Source organism: Hesperophylax consimilis, chromosome 1, assembly GCF_061612785.1.
Source record: "Hesperophylax consimilis isolate HC1 chromosome 1, BYU_Hcon_1.0, whole genome shotgun sequence".
Taxonomy (NCBI): Eukaryota; Metazoa; Arthropoda; class Insecta; order Trichoptera; family Limnephilidae; genus Hesperophylax; species Hesperophylax consimilis.
The window spans coordinates 38,029,474-38,047,625 of NC_142836.1; the positions used below are offsets into that span (position 1 = coordinate 38,029,474).

The 18,152-nt window shown below is 34.5% G+C and overlaps 1 protein-coding gene across 2 annotated transcripts in view; it reads left to right on the forward strand.

The window, feature by feature from the left end:
• The window catches only part of spz5 (spatzle 5 Toll-1 receptor), a 65,547-nt gene extending 57,005 nt beyond the window's left edge, over positions 1–8,542 (forward strand). For both annotated transcript variants that reach the window (XM_089638668.1, XM_089638676.1), the window contains exon 6: positions 8,249–8,542. In XM_089638668.1, the coding sequence (XP_089494794.1) occupies positions 8,249–8,426 (178 nt within the window). In that variant the 3' untranslated portion in view covers positions 8,427–8,542. The remainder of the gene's footprint in view (positions 1–8,248) is intronic.
• The last annotated feature ends 9,610 nt before the right edge of the window (positions 8,543–18,152 follow it).

The window sequence follows — 18,152 nt, forward strand, 5'->3', positions numbered from 1 at the left end:
ATAACAAATGAGTCGCAATGTTTAATTTTTTTAACGTTAATGTGGTCAAGACAAGATTTACTTGAACCCTGTTCTCGAGTAGGGCTGTTAATTGTTTGCATGAATCCATTTTCCGTTAACAGACACAGATAATCATCGGATTGACGATGGTACTCAGGAATCGTGTTAATATTTAAATCGCCTAAAATTATTTGCCGTTCTAATTGTTTTGAGTTGTTGATGATTGATTGTAGGGAATTCAAAAAAGTGTCAATATTTTGGAAAGAGGGTGATCTGTAGATTGCGAAAATACATAAGTTATTGTTCAATACGATTTTCATACAGTTTGCTTGTGGTAGTGATATTTCTTCGACTTGAGTTTGTAGACCATCTTTGATGTAAATTACAATTCCACTTGATTTATTTAAATTTATGCTAGTGTGATATTCTGAGTAATTATTAATTAATTTTGAGGTGTATTCTTTATTTATCCAGCATTCCGATAAGATTATTACATCGAATGCGTTATTGAATTGATCTAAGAAAATTAGGAAATCGTCAAGTTTAGATATGCTCCTAATATTCTGATGTATAATCTTTAGACTGTAGGAGCCCCAATCATAGTTTTTTAACTTATTCAAGCTATCAATAATATTCGAGGTACAGAATATACCTGAATGGTTACTAGTATCACAAGGTAAATCAAACATAATTAAAAGTTAGTTGACTGAAGAATATCAGACAGCGTTCAAATAATATGTTATTAAAATTAAAGACTATTCCCAATGTAGTTGCATAGATAGATGAGTATGGAAATAAGTTGACAGTCATTTGATATAATAATGCAGAATGTTTAAAGTCGCTGAAACGTCGTGATAGCAATTTATTATATGTTGATGGTAACAAAATAATAAGTTTAAATGGGCGGGATGGGGTGTGTTCGTACAATTTTTTAGTGAAGTAATTAATTAACGCTAATCGTTTTACATCTTGGTAGATAGTACATTGGGGACTGATAGCTTCGCTGTATCGCCGAGTTAACGCTTTGTTGCATATACCTGCCAACGAGCGAGACGGTACATACCTCGAAATTTTGATTCTTTCCGTTGTATTACATCGCTGCAAGCTTGCTTTCATCAGATATGCATATTGCATTAGAACCTGTATCGCGTCTAACATAAATCTGGCCCGCACGTGTCCACGTGAACCGGTACCCCTTCCCTTTCGCTTCTTGTCTAGCCTTCCAAAATAGTTGCTTGCCCCGAAATGTCAGCTGTTCGGAAACGTAGATTCTAGAAGTCGGTCCAGCAATACCAATGTTAGAGGTGTTTAATTTGTCTTCCAAATTCGGGTTGTTTTTGTTAAATGTTTTCACATCCGCTAACAGTTGTTCCTTGGCCATATTCGATTTGAGTTTGATTATTATTTCTCTCGGATATTTGTTATTTATTTTTTTTGCTCCTCGATGAATAGCGTCTATGTCTTTGGTTTGGATGTTGGACTTAGTTTTTTGGCATATGTTAAAGATGACGTCTTGTAATATTTCTCCTTTATTTTCCGGGATTCCTCTGATTTCTAAGTTGTTGGCCATTAGAGCTCTCTCTTGGAATTCAAGACGGTCCTCCAGTACATTAACCCTGGCTTCCAAATCGATGTTCTTTTTTGTAAGTACCTCGTTCCTTGATTCAATTTCACGGATCCTGGCTAGGAAGTCCTCGTATTGCGAGCTCATGAATTGAATGCTTTCTAAAATTTTAATGTTTTGTTCCATGATGTCATTTTGTTTCCTTTCGAGATTGGATGTCATATCCATGACTAATCCTTGCAGATCTTCTAAGTTTGTTTGGGCCTGAGCGGTGATCGTCGGTCCTTTATTGTTCATTTTTCTACCTGGCTCCAATGGTTCGTTACCGCTAATTGTCTCCGCTGTGCTAGAAGTGGCCGCGACTGCTGTCTTCGAATGTTTGCACTGTTTGCATTTCAGTAGCGCACGTCGTTCCTGAGTGAGCCTACGGTAACTGTACTCTGTTATTCCTCCACAGGCGAAATGAAATGATCCTTTGCACGCAGAGCACACAAAAATTGACTCTTCTGTTATAACTGGATCCGGGCAAATATTGCAATGCATTTTATAAGAAAATTTAATTACTACCTGCGTTACACCTTAGTAATATTAAATTATATTTTTTGTTTTTGCTGATTACACTCCGTAGGTACGGTAAATCACTAATATGAAGTTTATAGATTTTAGTCCTTGGTGTCAAAAACTGCAATCACTATCGTTAACTTTCCGGTTTTTGTGTTTTGTCACTTAGTAATTATTTTAACGCAGAGCAAAAATATTATGACTGTTGTAATTGACTCTTGTGATAATAACTGATTAGCTGCTATCTTTATGCATGATCGCCTATTTTAATTTTAATGATCGACATCTATTGACTTTTCTGCAAGTCTATAGATGTCATACACACTAAATAATAATAGTTAAAAATGAGACGAATGGTGCCAATCACTGTCATTTGCATTGTTTCTCGTGTTTAACAGCTGTTTTAGCAAGTGTGTCAAAAAGTGTCCTCGCTCTTTCGTACACACTAAATAATAATAGTTAAAAATGAGACGAATGGTGACGTGCCATTTCGTTGTGATTGTAAAAGCGCGCCAATGTAGGTATAGGTCTTGCAAGTTAAGTTGGCTTCATCACAGTACTCACACAGATGCAAAACTTACATACAGCGTGTTTCGATTTAAGATTGAAAAAAAAACAATTGATGATTATTTCACAATTGAGAACTCTAAGCCAAAGCGTGTTGAAGTCGGTCACATAAAACTTATTTTGTTTTACGACATCGTTATTGAAATATTGAAGTTTATCTTTTTTTTTTCGAAATTAATGTGATAATTTTCAGGATTAAATTCAAATGGGTAGGTATTCTTAAAAAAGACAATGGTATTGCTAACAATTCTTAGTCATTTATGTAAGAATGCTGTACATAACAAACTTCCATCGATAATGACCCTAATTCACGGAAATTACGGCAATTGGAATTTATACCTAATTGTTTTTCGGGGAATAATTATTATTCTGACCAGAAATATTTATTTTACAAAGCATGTTTAATGTTAATTTGATATATTTCCTAGAAGTATAATTAACCCACATTTCCAAAATTTTATCGTTTCCTAGAATATTTATTTATCTATTTTAACGAAGGGATGGTTTCTTTATGTCTTTGAAAGAATCGCAAAGATGTGATTTTTTTACAGTGTCATTTCGGAAAACATCAATAATTGCATTCAGAGTGAATGAGTGGTTTCTTCAGTGAGATCATAAGTAGGAGATTCTTTCCATACCATTTTTTAGAGAACATTTATAATTGTATAATTAGAATGTACACATTTATAAACCAATATATTTATGACATATGAGTTCCCAATGTTTATATGACTAGATATTTAATTTTAAATAAAGTACTATAATTTTTAGAATTTCTTAAGTAGTAGATTTTACACATTTATAAACCAAGTATATGACAAATGATTTTTTTTTCAAGCTCGTTTTGGAGAACATTAATTTGTTAGTTGTTTCTTTATTTATTTTGTTTTGCGCCCAGAGGGCTTTTACATAAATAATAAAGGCAGTACATATTAACATGATAAAATACTTTTTATAAGATAAAATACAATTATGCATAAAATAATTAAACACGCGGAATAAAATTTCACGACTTTGTCCATTCAGTGATTTGCCACGTCCCGTTTTGTAACAGGACTCCATGATGTCGTAATAAATATTCACTTGCACACTTTAAAAACACTCTGTAAATCTACTAATTCGAATTAAAAATGATGAAAACTATTTAATATTTCAAATTCAAATATTGGTAATTATTTCACTTGCGATATGTAGGTGCACGTATGTTTAAATCAAATTACGAACTGAATGAATAGGACACCCCGTAAGTATACCCCGTAACGGTATTGTTAAAACTTGCCTCTCTTCTAACTAGTTACAATAAGTGAGCGTAAGCAAGACAGAGAGCCTTATCGCGTTAGTGGGCGGCGCTTGACGTTCACACAGATAGACCAATACATCAATTCTAAGCATTTTATTGCTTCCTTCTTTCGTTGCGTTACCTATACGTACGTATATTATTCAACGAAACTCGAATAAAATATTGCCAGATGGGTTTTCAAACTGTGACAAAGGATAAAACAGTGGTGACATGTGGTGAAAATATGAATGATAAATTTTTTATTAAAAAAAAATGTTACCGGACAGCAAAGTGCCCATAACATTTTTTACTCCAAATGTGCTAAGGAATAGCTGGTTAAAGTTTGTCGGGTACGTGCCGATACACCCTGTATATATTTATTTTATATAACTTAATAAGTAATATAATTGTAATATTTAATTATTTTGTTTAAAATTTTCGTTTAAAAATCGCTTAAAAATCTTCAATAATTAAATATTACAATTTGAGGTTTTACTCGTTAAGTTATTCAACAAAAAATATATTTAATATTTTTTTCGTAGTAAATCATCGCACCCAGACAATTTTGAAATCAGTATGGTGTGATATCAACGCTATTCATGATAACAAAACCCGTTTCAAATGGAAATGAAATATTCGGGAGAAATTTATTCAATGAGAAACGGAGTTCTGAACAATATTAAGTAGTGTGACTGATTCATTTTTTTGTGTTAAAGATGTTCTTTGTGACATTTAAAGCTCCTCTAAGATTTATCATTTAACGTTCAAGAGTTCACTGTTTAGTTTTTTAGAGTGTCTTTGATAGAAAAAAACATAAAGTTTTCTTTATTACGACTAGTCCAAATATCACATTTTGGATGAACTGACATAAAAAGGTATTGTGTCAGGGTGTTTGTAAGAAAATAGTCTTTCAGCGTTGGTCAGTTTATTTCTCTTACATACAGGTTTCACAGCTTATAGTAAAAAACAGAGTGCAGGAAAGTTGTAGCACAAAGTCATTTAGAGTTTAAACAATGATCACTAACGTTCTCACAAAACACTTAGCGAAATAACCTCAACAGAGGACCCGTGGTCTCTTAGTTGGGTTGAGGTTTTCCCGACAAGTAATGTCTCGAGGGAACTGTTACTTACTGAGGACCCGGAGGGTTCTCTCGACTTGGTACTGGGGAGGGTTTAACTGGGCAATGCCCACTAGGATTCTGTTGCTTAGTTTAACCAGGAGACTGGATACTCTGACTCCATTGGATTTGGATTTGGATATTATTTATGTTCAGTGTTCCTAAACATGAGTTTACTGACTCTAACGTAATTATAAGGGATTATCTAAAGAAACTTTGCATGGAATTTTTTTTTTTTAAATTAAAGTTTGAAGTGGCTGTATTTAGACTAGCTTCATCAGGAATAGAGGTTGGCACTGTTGTATTGGTATTTAATAGCTCACTAAGTTTATGCCATTTGATTTTGGTCCTAGTTGGCTTATGAGGGACCAGAGTATTTGACCCTCCTGATAATAAGAGAATAGGGTTATGATCCGATACTAGATCGTTTAGTACTTGTAAGGAGTGCAAATGGCTGGTATCTTTAAGAATCACAATGTCGATGACATCCAGCCTACCGGCGTGGTGATGTAAAGTAGGGATGTCTGGAGCATCAATGACTATCGGGTTTGAGAGAGCGTAATTGGCGAGATCTCTACCCTTTTTATTATCGTAACGGCTGTGCCATGATCCGTGTTTGGCATTCAAGTCGCCAGCTATTATAGTGGGGACATTTTCAGAAAGAAGGGAGTCTAGTTCAGAAGGAATTAATTGACGTTTGGGGGGACTGTACACTGAAATAAATTTAATTTGGCCGGAAGAAGTATTGATTTTAACAGCGGTGGATTCAATATTAAGACTAGAATATGAATGGGCTATACCAAGGCTGCCCAACCCCAGGCCCGCGGGCCACAATGTGGCCCGCGAACGAATTATAAGTGGCCCGCGTGAAACATTTTCAAAAAACCCGCCAATCCGCCAATTTGAAAAAGTGTCGCGGGCCCGCGGTAAAACAAACAATGCAGCTTGCGCGCGGTCACCAGTGTTGCCAACGACGGCGATTTATCGCTATTTAGGCTACTCAGAACCATGCTTATGCCATACTCAGAACCCCCCCCCATGGAAATAGGAACCGTCAGGTATTCAGTGGCCCGCCAGTGATTCAAAATCGTCAATTTCGCCCAACTGCTAAAAAGGTTGGGCAGCCTTGGGCTAGAAAATGGTCAATGTTGCTCTTGACTAAAAATGGCTGTACCACCTCCTTTATTGGTGGTTCTATCGTCACGGTAGATGGTATAATTAGGTATTCTTAGATTACGTGATGGTTTTAACCACGTTTCATTTATAAGGAATACATCTAGATTATATTCGTGGAGAAATTCAATTATCTCTTCGCGGTACGCTAGAACTGTGCCATTGGCGTTCCAATAAGCCGTCTGTAGGTTAGAATTTTTGACGCGTTGTCTATCCATTGTGATTATTAATGAAGGTCCGGATGGAAGTCAGCTCTTTGGCCGCATTTTGAATCAGAAATTTGAGTTCAGTGGCTCTTTCTATCAGGGTTTGAAGTTCAGAACCTGAGGGTTTAGGTGGAGGGGGAGGAGGCATGGAGGTACCCTGAGGAATTTGTGGGGACTCGGGATGGCGTTCAAGCCGAAATTGTTGGCTGAGAGCCGGGGTATTGTGAGACCGTTGTTCTTGCTGTGAAGAACGGTTTTTATAAAAGTGTGGCGCAGGCCAGGAGTTGGGCGCAGGAGGAGCACGATGGAGGAGCTGTTGATTATTCGTGGGTTCAGGCCTAGGTGGCTGACTTTGAGGCTATGGTTGAGGCGTGGGGTGGGAAGATTCGTCATTTTGGCGATGTCTATGGTGGCTGTTCTGCCAGGGATTATATTCGTATCTGTTCCTATTTATGCGGTTTGGTTGTGGCCTGGCGGGGCAGCCCTTATAACTTGCCGTGTGTTCACCCTCACAGAGGGCACACTTGGCCGGGGTGTCTCTCGGTTACTCTGACTCCATATAGGCCTGCAGGGTGTTATATACCATTTGGGGCAGGGTAGTGCCGGCCGATGACGGAGGGGTGGGGGTGGCTCGGCTAATGGGGTGTCTTCCTGTACGGGTGATGAGCTGAAAGTTGCCGAGCGAGACGGCGCTATGCGTGTGAGGGAGAAAGTATTCAGATCCGTGCATCGGACGAAATACCGCGCGCTACAGTATTTTTTTTAATAGTTACTTGATTTATTCAACAATAGGTCCATTTATCTAATTGTGAAAAGATTATTTAATGATTTGATATGTGACCTTTAAGATAAAACAGTACAGGAAAGGAGGTGTCTGGTCGCCCCGGGGAGCATGGCTATGTGGAACGATGCATGAACAAGAAAGAAGCAAGATTTGTGTGATAAGCATGATCTGTTTCAAGGCGGTGATTTGCAAATTTGAAAAACGATATTTATTTAAACATGATATTATATTCTTTGTTGTTTACAATCAACGACCTTTCTTTCAATATACAAGGTAGTAGAACGGTGGCATTTAAATTTATAGATATCACAATGGCTTAATTTATCGTCTTTGCCTATTTATATTTAATGTGCTACTTTGAAGTTAACAACCAATCATCATGTAACGTCTATGTAAATGTCACTGCAATCGTAATGCATTATTAGCAATCATAATTGCGAATGAGATAAATCTATAACGGTCAATTCGCTTCTGGATAAACCCGAGCCGACTAGCCAAGTTCAGAAAATTCCAGGAGTTGCATAAATAATTTATCTATTCTCCTAATAACTTCTAATATGGGCTAAGTTTACAAAAACTGTAAATTAGATTCCTACTTACAAATGTAAATAAGACACTACAAAAAAATCGACTACTATTTACAATAACTTCAATTACACAATTTTCTAATGATGGTTGAAGAAAAAATAGTAATGGTTTCGTGGGGTTATCGTTATGGTGTTTCCAAGTTTCACAATATATTTCCAAACAAAAAACTTACAAACATGCTGAAAGAATACTTGAAAACCGGATAAAACCAAGTATATGAGGAAATCCTTATTGGTTTTGCCCTGGTAAAAGACCTCCATCCAGAATTGAAACATTGCTTGAAATAACAGTTACCGTGTTTCGTGGCCATGGATTTCATAGTCCCACTGGCTCCGAACAGCATGGAGCAGTTGGAACTCTAGGATTATTACATTTGTCTGTGCTTATTCCCAAGCTTTCTTCTTGTAGATCTCAGGAGTGCAACGGTCTGTGCTCCCTCCCGCTAGGCTACACATCCCGCTGCGAGCAGCGCTACGTGCAGAAGCGGTTGGTCGCTCTGGACCAGGGCGGCCAACGGCTGTACAACGACGTGTTCTGGTTCCCCAGCTGCTGTCTGTGCACCATCACCCAGACCAATCCGACCTAACTACACACCAACCCGCCGCCGAGGGTTCGAGGCCTAGCGTCAATTATCTTAGTCTCATCTGAATTCATACATCTAATCACTGCCAATTAAACCTAATGTTGTTATACAATAAATATTTTCACAAATTGAAATGTTTGATTTGAAGTGGGCAGAGAGGATATTTTATTGCGAGAGCTCAACAAACGAAAGAATGCGTATTCGTTTGCTTTTGGATACTTGAATGCTTTTTTTTTCGATTGACCCCGCCTCCTGCCAAAATGCGTTTGTGCGCAACAGTCGCATTCTCTCGTTTGTTTAACTCTTATAATCATTTTCTAAATTTGAATATATATACCAAGAAAATTAAATATTATGATTTATTGTCATCCTATAATTTTGGAAGATCATCGATTAATTGACCCGAGGGAAGGGCGCCGCTGCCGTCGTTTAAAGCAAAAAGCAACTTTCTGTTCCAATTTTCTAGGTCGACGCTTACAATCCTCACAATCTCGATTACACCCTTGTGAAGGTTTCCTTCAAACTGATAACAATTTTATTTCATTCAGAAAAATGATCATTATTTACACTATTATTTTCGCTTTCAAAGATGGTTCCAAATTAGCCCAAGCTTTCCCTGAAGTTTTTAATGATAACAGCAACTAGTTAGGAACTATGTACTCGTAGTTTATTTTATGAAAAGACTTGAATGCATAGTATGAACCACAAATCTAGTTCACGTTCGGTATATTTGCTTGAATATTATGTAAATTACACCCATATTTTGAAAGAAACTATTTACACTTAACCCCAGTTGTGTCACTTGTTTGATTTCACTTTTACATTATCGTGTACAAAGAAAAGTCATTAGTTATAATAATGTTGCTTGATAAACCAACTAACTTTATGCACTGCTCGTTTGACAATAATTCATATTCTCATATTATTCTGTACTCGACTTTACATCAATTGGAATATTATTGAAACATTAGTTGTTTTCTTATGATTTATTACAAATATGGTAGAGTGTGGATATAATATTGTGGTCACCCACAAAATTAAATATAACATAGACACAAATCAAAGATCAAAGTCAGACAATAAAATTATTAATATTTTACGCAAATTAAAGTTAAGGCGAAGCTTAATGATAAATCTCTATTTTGATTAATCTTTATAACGAATTGGTGTATAATAAATAAAAATAATTGTTTCCAAATAAAAAAACAATAACCACGTAATGAAATTGCACAGAATAACAGGATCGGAAATAATGGAACAGAATACGTAGATTGATTTGTCATAGAACATATTTAGTCAATGGAGTTCATTTTCTTTCATTTCAGGTAAAAAGGTCTTCAATCATCGCTTAATAGTGCTCGCTTGTATCTGGATTGATTTTTAAATCGTTAATCATTGGAAGTAGTAAAACATAAATAGTGAAAGTTTATTGTAAGAGTAGTTTATTAGTCTATATGATGTTAAAAAATTATTTTTACCGTTATCATTTTAAGGCAAAGCTTAGTGGTAAATCACTGTTTTGATTAATCTTTACAACGAATTGGTGTACATTATTAATACCAAAATTCTGTACATAAATTAAAGGTTTTCCTATCGTTTCATTTGAGTAGAATACAAATAAAAAATAAATTACTCAATAAAAAATATGAATGTAAACTACCAAAAAAAAAATATTTTTTCAATAGTAATGTATGAACACAAAGAAACAACTTAAAAAAATACAGTATTATAGCTAAGATTATCTTTGACAGTTTCACTTGATTGACTTTTTTTCTTTCTTAAAAAATAAATAAAAACCAGGTTTTTGGGCTTGAAATCGAACGTTTCTCTGTTTGCCAAGCGATTTTAATGCCTGTTACCTACAATATAAGGTATACCCTGAACATAGACATTTTTGGCTAGTAGCTTCCTCTTAAAGTCTCCGCTTGATTAATCAACGGTGATCACCTCTGAGAATTACGATAATGGTTGTTTTTATTCGAGGTCGAGCTTAATTTTTAATTAGGTTAAATACCAGAGAAACCGGCCCCGAATACGTAGAACGACAATTATTTCGCTAAGGACACCTTCACGTACAGGTGTATAATAGTGCATTCACAATTTGACTCGCCTACTTAAGGTATATCCGTTCCCAACAGTTGACCAGACTTCACCGTGACTCCAATACATTCTTGTTCCCTATGTCCTCCGCGGTAACTGGCTGTTCGTTTACCTACACTCTAAATTTAAATTAACTTAATTGAGTACCTGCTTCATCCGGTTCCTTCTTATAGGGTACAATGACACGTTCCGTTGCAGTCAAGGATTCCTGACTGTTTAACTCGTTCATACGTTATAGCGTATTTAACATACGGGTAAACCATTTTAAAGAGATCCTTGCATGTGTAAATCATTTTAAGGAGACAAAAGTAAACGAGATAAATAAAAATAAAGATTTTTTTACACTTTTAAATACATTTAATTGAATTTCACCTGCAAATGCAAGTCTTTGAAGTGGAAATTAACCCACTTCCCGACATTCGATCGAGCTGAAACTCGACAGGTAGACTCGTTGTCGATGACAATGCATTATATCAACGCATCTATGGTGGCAATCACCTATACACACTGGGACATGTACGTATTTCTCTGAAATTGTTGGACCTTACAGCAAATACAATATTAATATCAGTCCTACCCAATCGGGATTTGGTTTAGTTGTTAGCGCGGATGACTCCAGGCCCTCGTGGGAAAATTCAATCCTCAGTCAAACTAAATATATATTTAAATATTTACAATACATGCTTATAGCAGAGACGGTCCGTGACTTTTTACTAAAAATAAATAATATCTACAAAAGTATTAATAGCCACAAATCAGTTGAGTTTCAACAAAAAAAAATAATACTTGCAGAACAAACATGCAGTACATACATGAAACGAGGAAATCAAATAATACTCTCCTGCAGAAAAAAATGTCAAAAGTCGTTGGCGAATTACCCGAAGAAAAAAAATACAACAAAACATTAAACTTAAATTATATCCTTATACATGTGTATAAGGATTATAATAGGGCAAAGTTTAACGAGGCAAAAATAAATACATGTTCGAACGTGAAATACTTGGGGCACATTATTAATGAAAACCTATCGGACGATGGCGATATCGAACGACAAAGGAGAAGCCTTAGCATAGTTTCTAACATGATTGCCCGCAGATTTTGCAAATGCAGCAATACCGTTAAAAAAATACTGTTCAACGCATTCTGTACTGGCCTGTATACGTGTGAGACATGGTGTCACTACCGAACTTGCTCGATGGAACGACTCCGAATTCAATATAATGACGCCTGTAGAATAATATTTGGATACCGAAGATACAGCAGCGCATCGACAATGTTCACGGAACTAGGACTGAATGGATTTGCCGGCCTGATGAGACACCGGGTCACTGGAGCCAGGATGCGGCTAATGGCCTCCGCCAACACGTTGGTGACCGCAGCCTACCAGCACCAAGCGCCACTCCTGAGTGAGCGCTGGGCCCAAGCGCACTCAAGACCACACCCTGCATAGTTTTCCTTATTTGATAATTTATTATATCTATTGTACAAAAAAAAATGTATATCTATATGGGACGTGTGGGATTGCACAAACCTCCCCACATCCTGGAATAAAATATTTTTTTTAACTTCCGATTTATTTATTATTATTTTTTTTTTTTTTAAACTTCCGATTTAGTTGTCCGGGTTAAGTCTTCCCCAAAGGAAAAACTTAACCCTTCCACTCACTTTTCCACAAATGATCAGCTAGTCAATCAACACTATGTAAGTGCATTATATAAGTAAAATAAATACAAAACAATACAAGAACAACAACACGTCAAATCACCAGATATCAAATGGGAAAAAAAATTCACCGTCTCCAGATATTTTCATATCAGAGGGTTCGGCTCGGTAGAACTTCTAACAGGGCCTATAAATCCTACTGATCCCTCAACATAAATATTTAAAAAATCTTTTGTTATCCTACATGTATTCAAAATGACCGACTTTTGCATCTTTATATATAAATTTTTTGATCGATCTAATACGCCTAAATTTTTAATTAGAGAGCTAGGTATAATGCCAGTAGCCGAAATAACGAATGGTAATATTTTTATAGTCTGAGAATGCCAAATTCTTTTTATTTCATTTCCTAAATCTGTGTATTTTCTTATTTTTTCACTAACAGATTTTTGAATATTACAGGAATTTGGAATAGCAACATCAATGATATAAGTTATTTTTTTAATTTTGTCATGTAAAACTATATCGGGTCTATTATGACTAATCGCTCGGTCTGTTAGTATAGTTATTAATTATTTTTTTTTTTTTTTAAACTTCCGATTTAGTTGTCCGGGTTAAGTCTTCCCCAAAGGAAAAACTTAACCCTTCCACTCACTTTTCCACAAATGATCAGCTAGTCAATCAACACTATGTAAGTGCATTATATAAGTAAAATAAATACAAAACAATACAAGAACAACAACACGTCAAATCACCAGATATCAAATGGGAAAAAAAATTCACCGTCTCCAGATATTTTCATATCAGAGGGTTCGGCTCGGTAGAACTTCTAACAGGGCCTATAAATCCTACTGATCCCTCAACATAAATATTTAAAAAATCTTTTGTTATCCTACATGTATTCAAAATGACCGACTTTTGCATCTTTATATATAAATTTTTTGATAGATCTAATACGCCTAAATTTTTAATTAGAGAGCTAGGTATAATGCCAGTAGCCGAAATAACGAATGGTAATATTTTTATAGTCTGAGAATGCCAAATTCTTTTTATTTCATTTCCTAAATCAAATTATTATTATTATTATTATTATTATTATTATTATTAACATGAACCTATTTAAAATATCACAAATAAATAAATAAACGAGAGTGGTAAAAAATACGACATTAATTATGTTGTTCTGGCAGAATTATTTCTACTTTTCAAAATTTCAATTATTTGTAGGACGTTTTTCTTGACTCTTTCGGTTTGGGGAAGTGCAGCACCCCCAAACTGAAAGAATCCTGAAATTCTTCGTACAACAAAATTAAAATTTTTGAAAACATAAAATATATATATATATACATCACAGACCGCCACTGGTTTACGTCGCGTATTGTGAAATGGTTCAGATATGAGACTTCCACAAGTGTGAAAAAGGTAAAAATAATATCGTGATTAATTTTGGGATATTATGCCGTCTTGCGCTTCCTCCTTCTTTATCCAACGTTTTGGATAACGTTACAGTGTCCATAATCAGGACAGTTGTGTAGTGTGTATGTAAAAACAATAAGTTAAATTAAATTAATGTGGTTTTCGGCGTTCAGTTTTGATAAAGCCGTCAAGTACTGGACACCAAGAAAATTAAAGCTTTGCCTCGTCGCCTCTATTTATATTAATGGATTTTTAATAAACCGAAAATTAATCACGACATTATTTAATAAATCAAAACTAAAATTTTCTCTGAAATCATAGGATTTGTAAGTAGGTAATTAAATATCTATTTATTTTAATATAAAGAATATGAGTAACATTGAGCATATATATTTTATCAGAAGGTCATATATGGTCATGTATACTTATTCAGGTCATGTTAAAATGACCGTATTACCAATAAATTTAAGAGATTCTTAATAAATTAGCAATACCTACTCATCTTCCTCTATGTGATAAGGGAGTCACGATTCTTACTTTAAAACAATAATTACATAAAAACCATATTATTATATTTTATGTAATCAAAACAAAAACAAATTGTCGAAGGAAACATCAAATCAAATCAAATCAAAAATTATTTATTGTAAAATTAAAATTACAAAAGGTATAGCTTATGGGTAGACCCCATTTCTTCCAGCTAACCACATTTATTTAATTACAATGTTTATACAGATAAAATAACAATATACCAATGAAAAAATAAAAAAAATACAAATATATATACCAATAAAAATAGGTGTTTCATTTACGTGAGGTATTCACTCAACGTGTAGTGACATTTATTAACAAGGAAAGTGTTTAGTAACGTTTTGAATTTGTGTGTATCTTGTATTTGTTTAATGTTATGTGGAAGGTTGTTATATACTTTAATGGCCATGTAGTATGGTCCTTTTTGGAATATTGTTTTGTTTGATTTTGGTATTAGTAAGTTTTCTGTGAGCCTTGTAGCGTATTTATGTGTTGAGTTTTTTAGTGGGAACTTGTCTGTAGATGATCGCACTAACATGCATAACTCCAATATATATATGTCTGTGACTGTCAGAATTTTCAGATTTTTAAACATAGGTCTACATGAATCTAAACGATCAGAGTTTGTAATTTTTCTTATGCATCTCTTTTGTATGATGAAAACATCTTTAGCGTTTACCGAGTTTCTCCAAAAAATAATACCGTATTTTATTATTGAGTATACATAACCATAGTATGCGGCTATTACTGATTCGGTGTTTAATATTTTTCTTAAGGTACCCAGAACATAAGAAAAACTTATTTATTGTTATTAAGTTTAATTTGTAGAACTCCATTTTATTTGATAATGTTTGATAATGCCTTCAGTTTGATAATGCCTTCAGAGGGCGAAACAGCTGTCACGCGTAATAATAATTACACAGCAGAACTTGTTTAAAAATAAACTGTTTTTATAAACCCAATAATAATATTATTGTATATATAAAAAATAAAAAAATAAGAAAAACTACTGATTTTTGCTACAATTTTTGAGACATGTTCTTTCCAGTTTATGTTTATATCTAATTCCATTCCCAGTAGTGAACAGGTTTGGGAAGGTTCGATAATATTATTATTAATGTTTACATTTATATTTATAGGTGTAGCTTGCACTGGACAAAATTTTAAAATTTGGGTTTTGTTTGTGTTGAGTGATAGATGTTGCGATAACAGCCAGTTTGCTATTAATTGGCAAGTCTCGTTAACTTGTTTGTTAAATTCGTCAACGTCTCCATTACATTCAAACAACAAAGCGGTGTCATCAGCAAACGTTGAACATTCTGTGCCAGCAATTATTGGAAGTTCGTTTATATAGATAAGGAAGAGGAGAGGCCCAAGAATGCTTCCTTGTGGCACACCCTTGTTTATTGTTCTCCATTTGGATTCTACCATGTACTGGACCATTTTTTCATTGATATTTGAAATTTGAACTTTCTGCTGACGATTTTTTAAGTACGATTCAAACCATTTTAATGCTAGACCTCTAATACCCACATGTTCAAGTTTAGTTAGAAGAAGCTCATGATCAACATTGTCGAATGCTTTTGAGAGGTCGAGAAAGATACCTACAGTTTTTTTACTAATATTAATATTTTCTAGAATTTTGTTCAAAAAATTGAAAACTGCCTGTGTTGTTGAACGGCCTTTACGGAATCCAAATTGTTGTGGACATATTATCTCAAAGTTTTCGAGAAAGTTATAAATGCGATTGTACATGGCTCTTTCAAATATTTTTGAAAAGTTTGGTAATAACGATATCGGTCTGTAGTTTGAGATTTCCTGTTTAGGACCCTTCTTATACAAAGGTACAATAATAGATTGTTTTAATTGTTCTGGGAAGGTTCCTGATTCAAAAGATTTGTTAATTAATATTTCGTTATTTCAATGACAATTCTGTTTAAACTTTCTTCAGGCAGGTAGATACCATAATATTGAAAAGCTCAGTTAAATTTCACAACCTAATCAATCATCTGGTGAAAGTAAGGCTTGCTTGAATAATAAATTGATGCAACAGATTTTTAAAACAGAACGTACAAACAAATTTACAGACAGATGAAATGCCAAACGTTCGAGTCAAAACTGGACTTGGCTACGCTCAATCAACAAGAACTGTGTAAATAAAGCGAAATAAGGTAAGTAACTTTGTGGAATACAATATGTCAGCTGTCTGGGTCATTGCTTCTGTGTGGTGGTTCTTCAACCCAAATATTATTATTATTAATAGAGACTGGATATGATGGACTCGCCGAACGAAAAATAATTCATTTTTATTACATTGTCGCTTATGTCCTTTTTCCTTTCCGGTGTCGATGTGTATTTATGGAGTTGATATAGTATACTCGTATGTCCTACGGCGTTGATTAGTTTTACATTACCTAAACTTTACATAAGAGATTCTGTGATATAATCTCAATTTGCAAAACACCGCCCCTAGCTTCTGTTCTGTTTCTTATGTAATAGCACCCATACACAAGAATCAACGTACATTATTATTAGGGTATTTATTCGTTGAATTCTCTTTCTACAAATATTATCTAACTAAATTCTAATCAAATAGTGCGTGGCTGCAAAGGTAAGTACTTTGGACCGATGGTTAAACTGCGATTATTTCTAATAAGTGTGTTTCTCCTATCATTACTTATTATTTGACAGAGAGTTAGGGAAAGTTTCTGTACATCATCTCGAATGGGTACCTTTGGTCGTTTGTGTCAATATTAATTATTAATAATCAGTCGAGTAACAACATTATAACTACAGTTAATGTTTTAATGGGCCAAGGAGTGCATAATCATTTCGCCCAAGTTTCATTTTTTTAATAATGTAAGACATGTTGATAAGGAATGTTCATATTTTAACAGTTGTTTTAATTCGAGAACGCGTAAGAAAGTGTTTGAACCAACATAATAGTACAATATATATAAAACATAGCAGTCCAATAGTAAAAAATAAAAATGAAAATATTAAAATATTTTTTTTTATTTATTACATTTCATTATACCTAGCACTCTCATTCACAAAATTTAGGCGTATTAGATCTGTCAAAGAATTTATACATAAAAATGCAAAAATCAGGCATTTTAAATACATGTAAGATTACGAAAGATTTTTTAAATATTTATATTGAGGGATCAGTAGGATTTATAGGTCCAGTTAGTAGTTCTACCGAGCCTAACCCTCGGATATGAAAATATCTGGAGTTGGTGAATTATTTTTCCATTTGATCTCTGCTGAGTTGACGTGTTGTTCTTGTATTTATTACGCTTATATAATGCACGTGCATAATGTGGATTGACTAGATGATCAGTTGTGGAAAAGTGTGTGGAAGGGTTTAGTTTTTCCTGCGGGGAAGATTTAACCCGGACATAAAGTAGGAAAATAATTATACAAACAATACATTCTATCACAAATCTATTGAAAATAATCTGGTTTTCAGGTTTACATTATGCCAATATGGCGTTTTGCCTTATATTTGACTGTGAAGTGGAGAATTATCATATTTCTTAGTTATTAACTAGAATGTTCGATTTCAAGTTATTTAAACAAATTTCAAGAACCATACTTAATCCACTTATATTGAAAGAGGTTAACTTATATGTGCCTAACAAGTATACTCGTGGGAGATCCCATGCACTTTTTTATACTCCGAAAGCGAGGACTTCTGCCTATCAGAACCTACCATTTAACAGAGCGACTCAACTTTTGCGTTACCCATTGACATTTTCAACGTCACTTACAGACAATTTAGCAACTACCTTTTGACGTATGTCACAAAATAGTAAAATTTCCCCATGACCTTTTATGTACCTCATGTACATGTACCTCAAATTTGTGATCTTCTCTGTAATATATTGGTGCATAACCGTTTTATGGAGAACACGAGCAAACAAATAAATACACTCCATAGCTCACATTTAGGGTTGCCATTCGTTTCGATATATCGGGACTGTCACCGTTATGGAACCCTCCGTTCCGAGTCCTGAC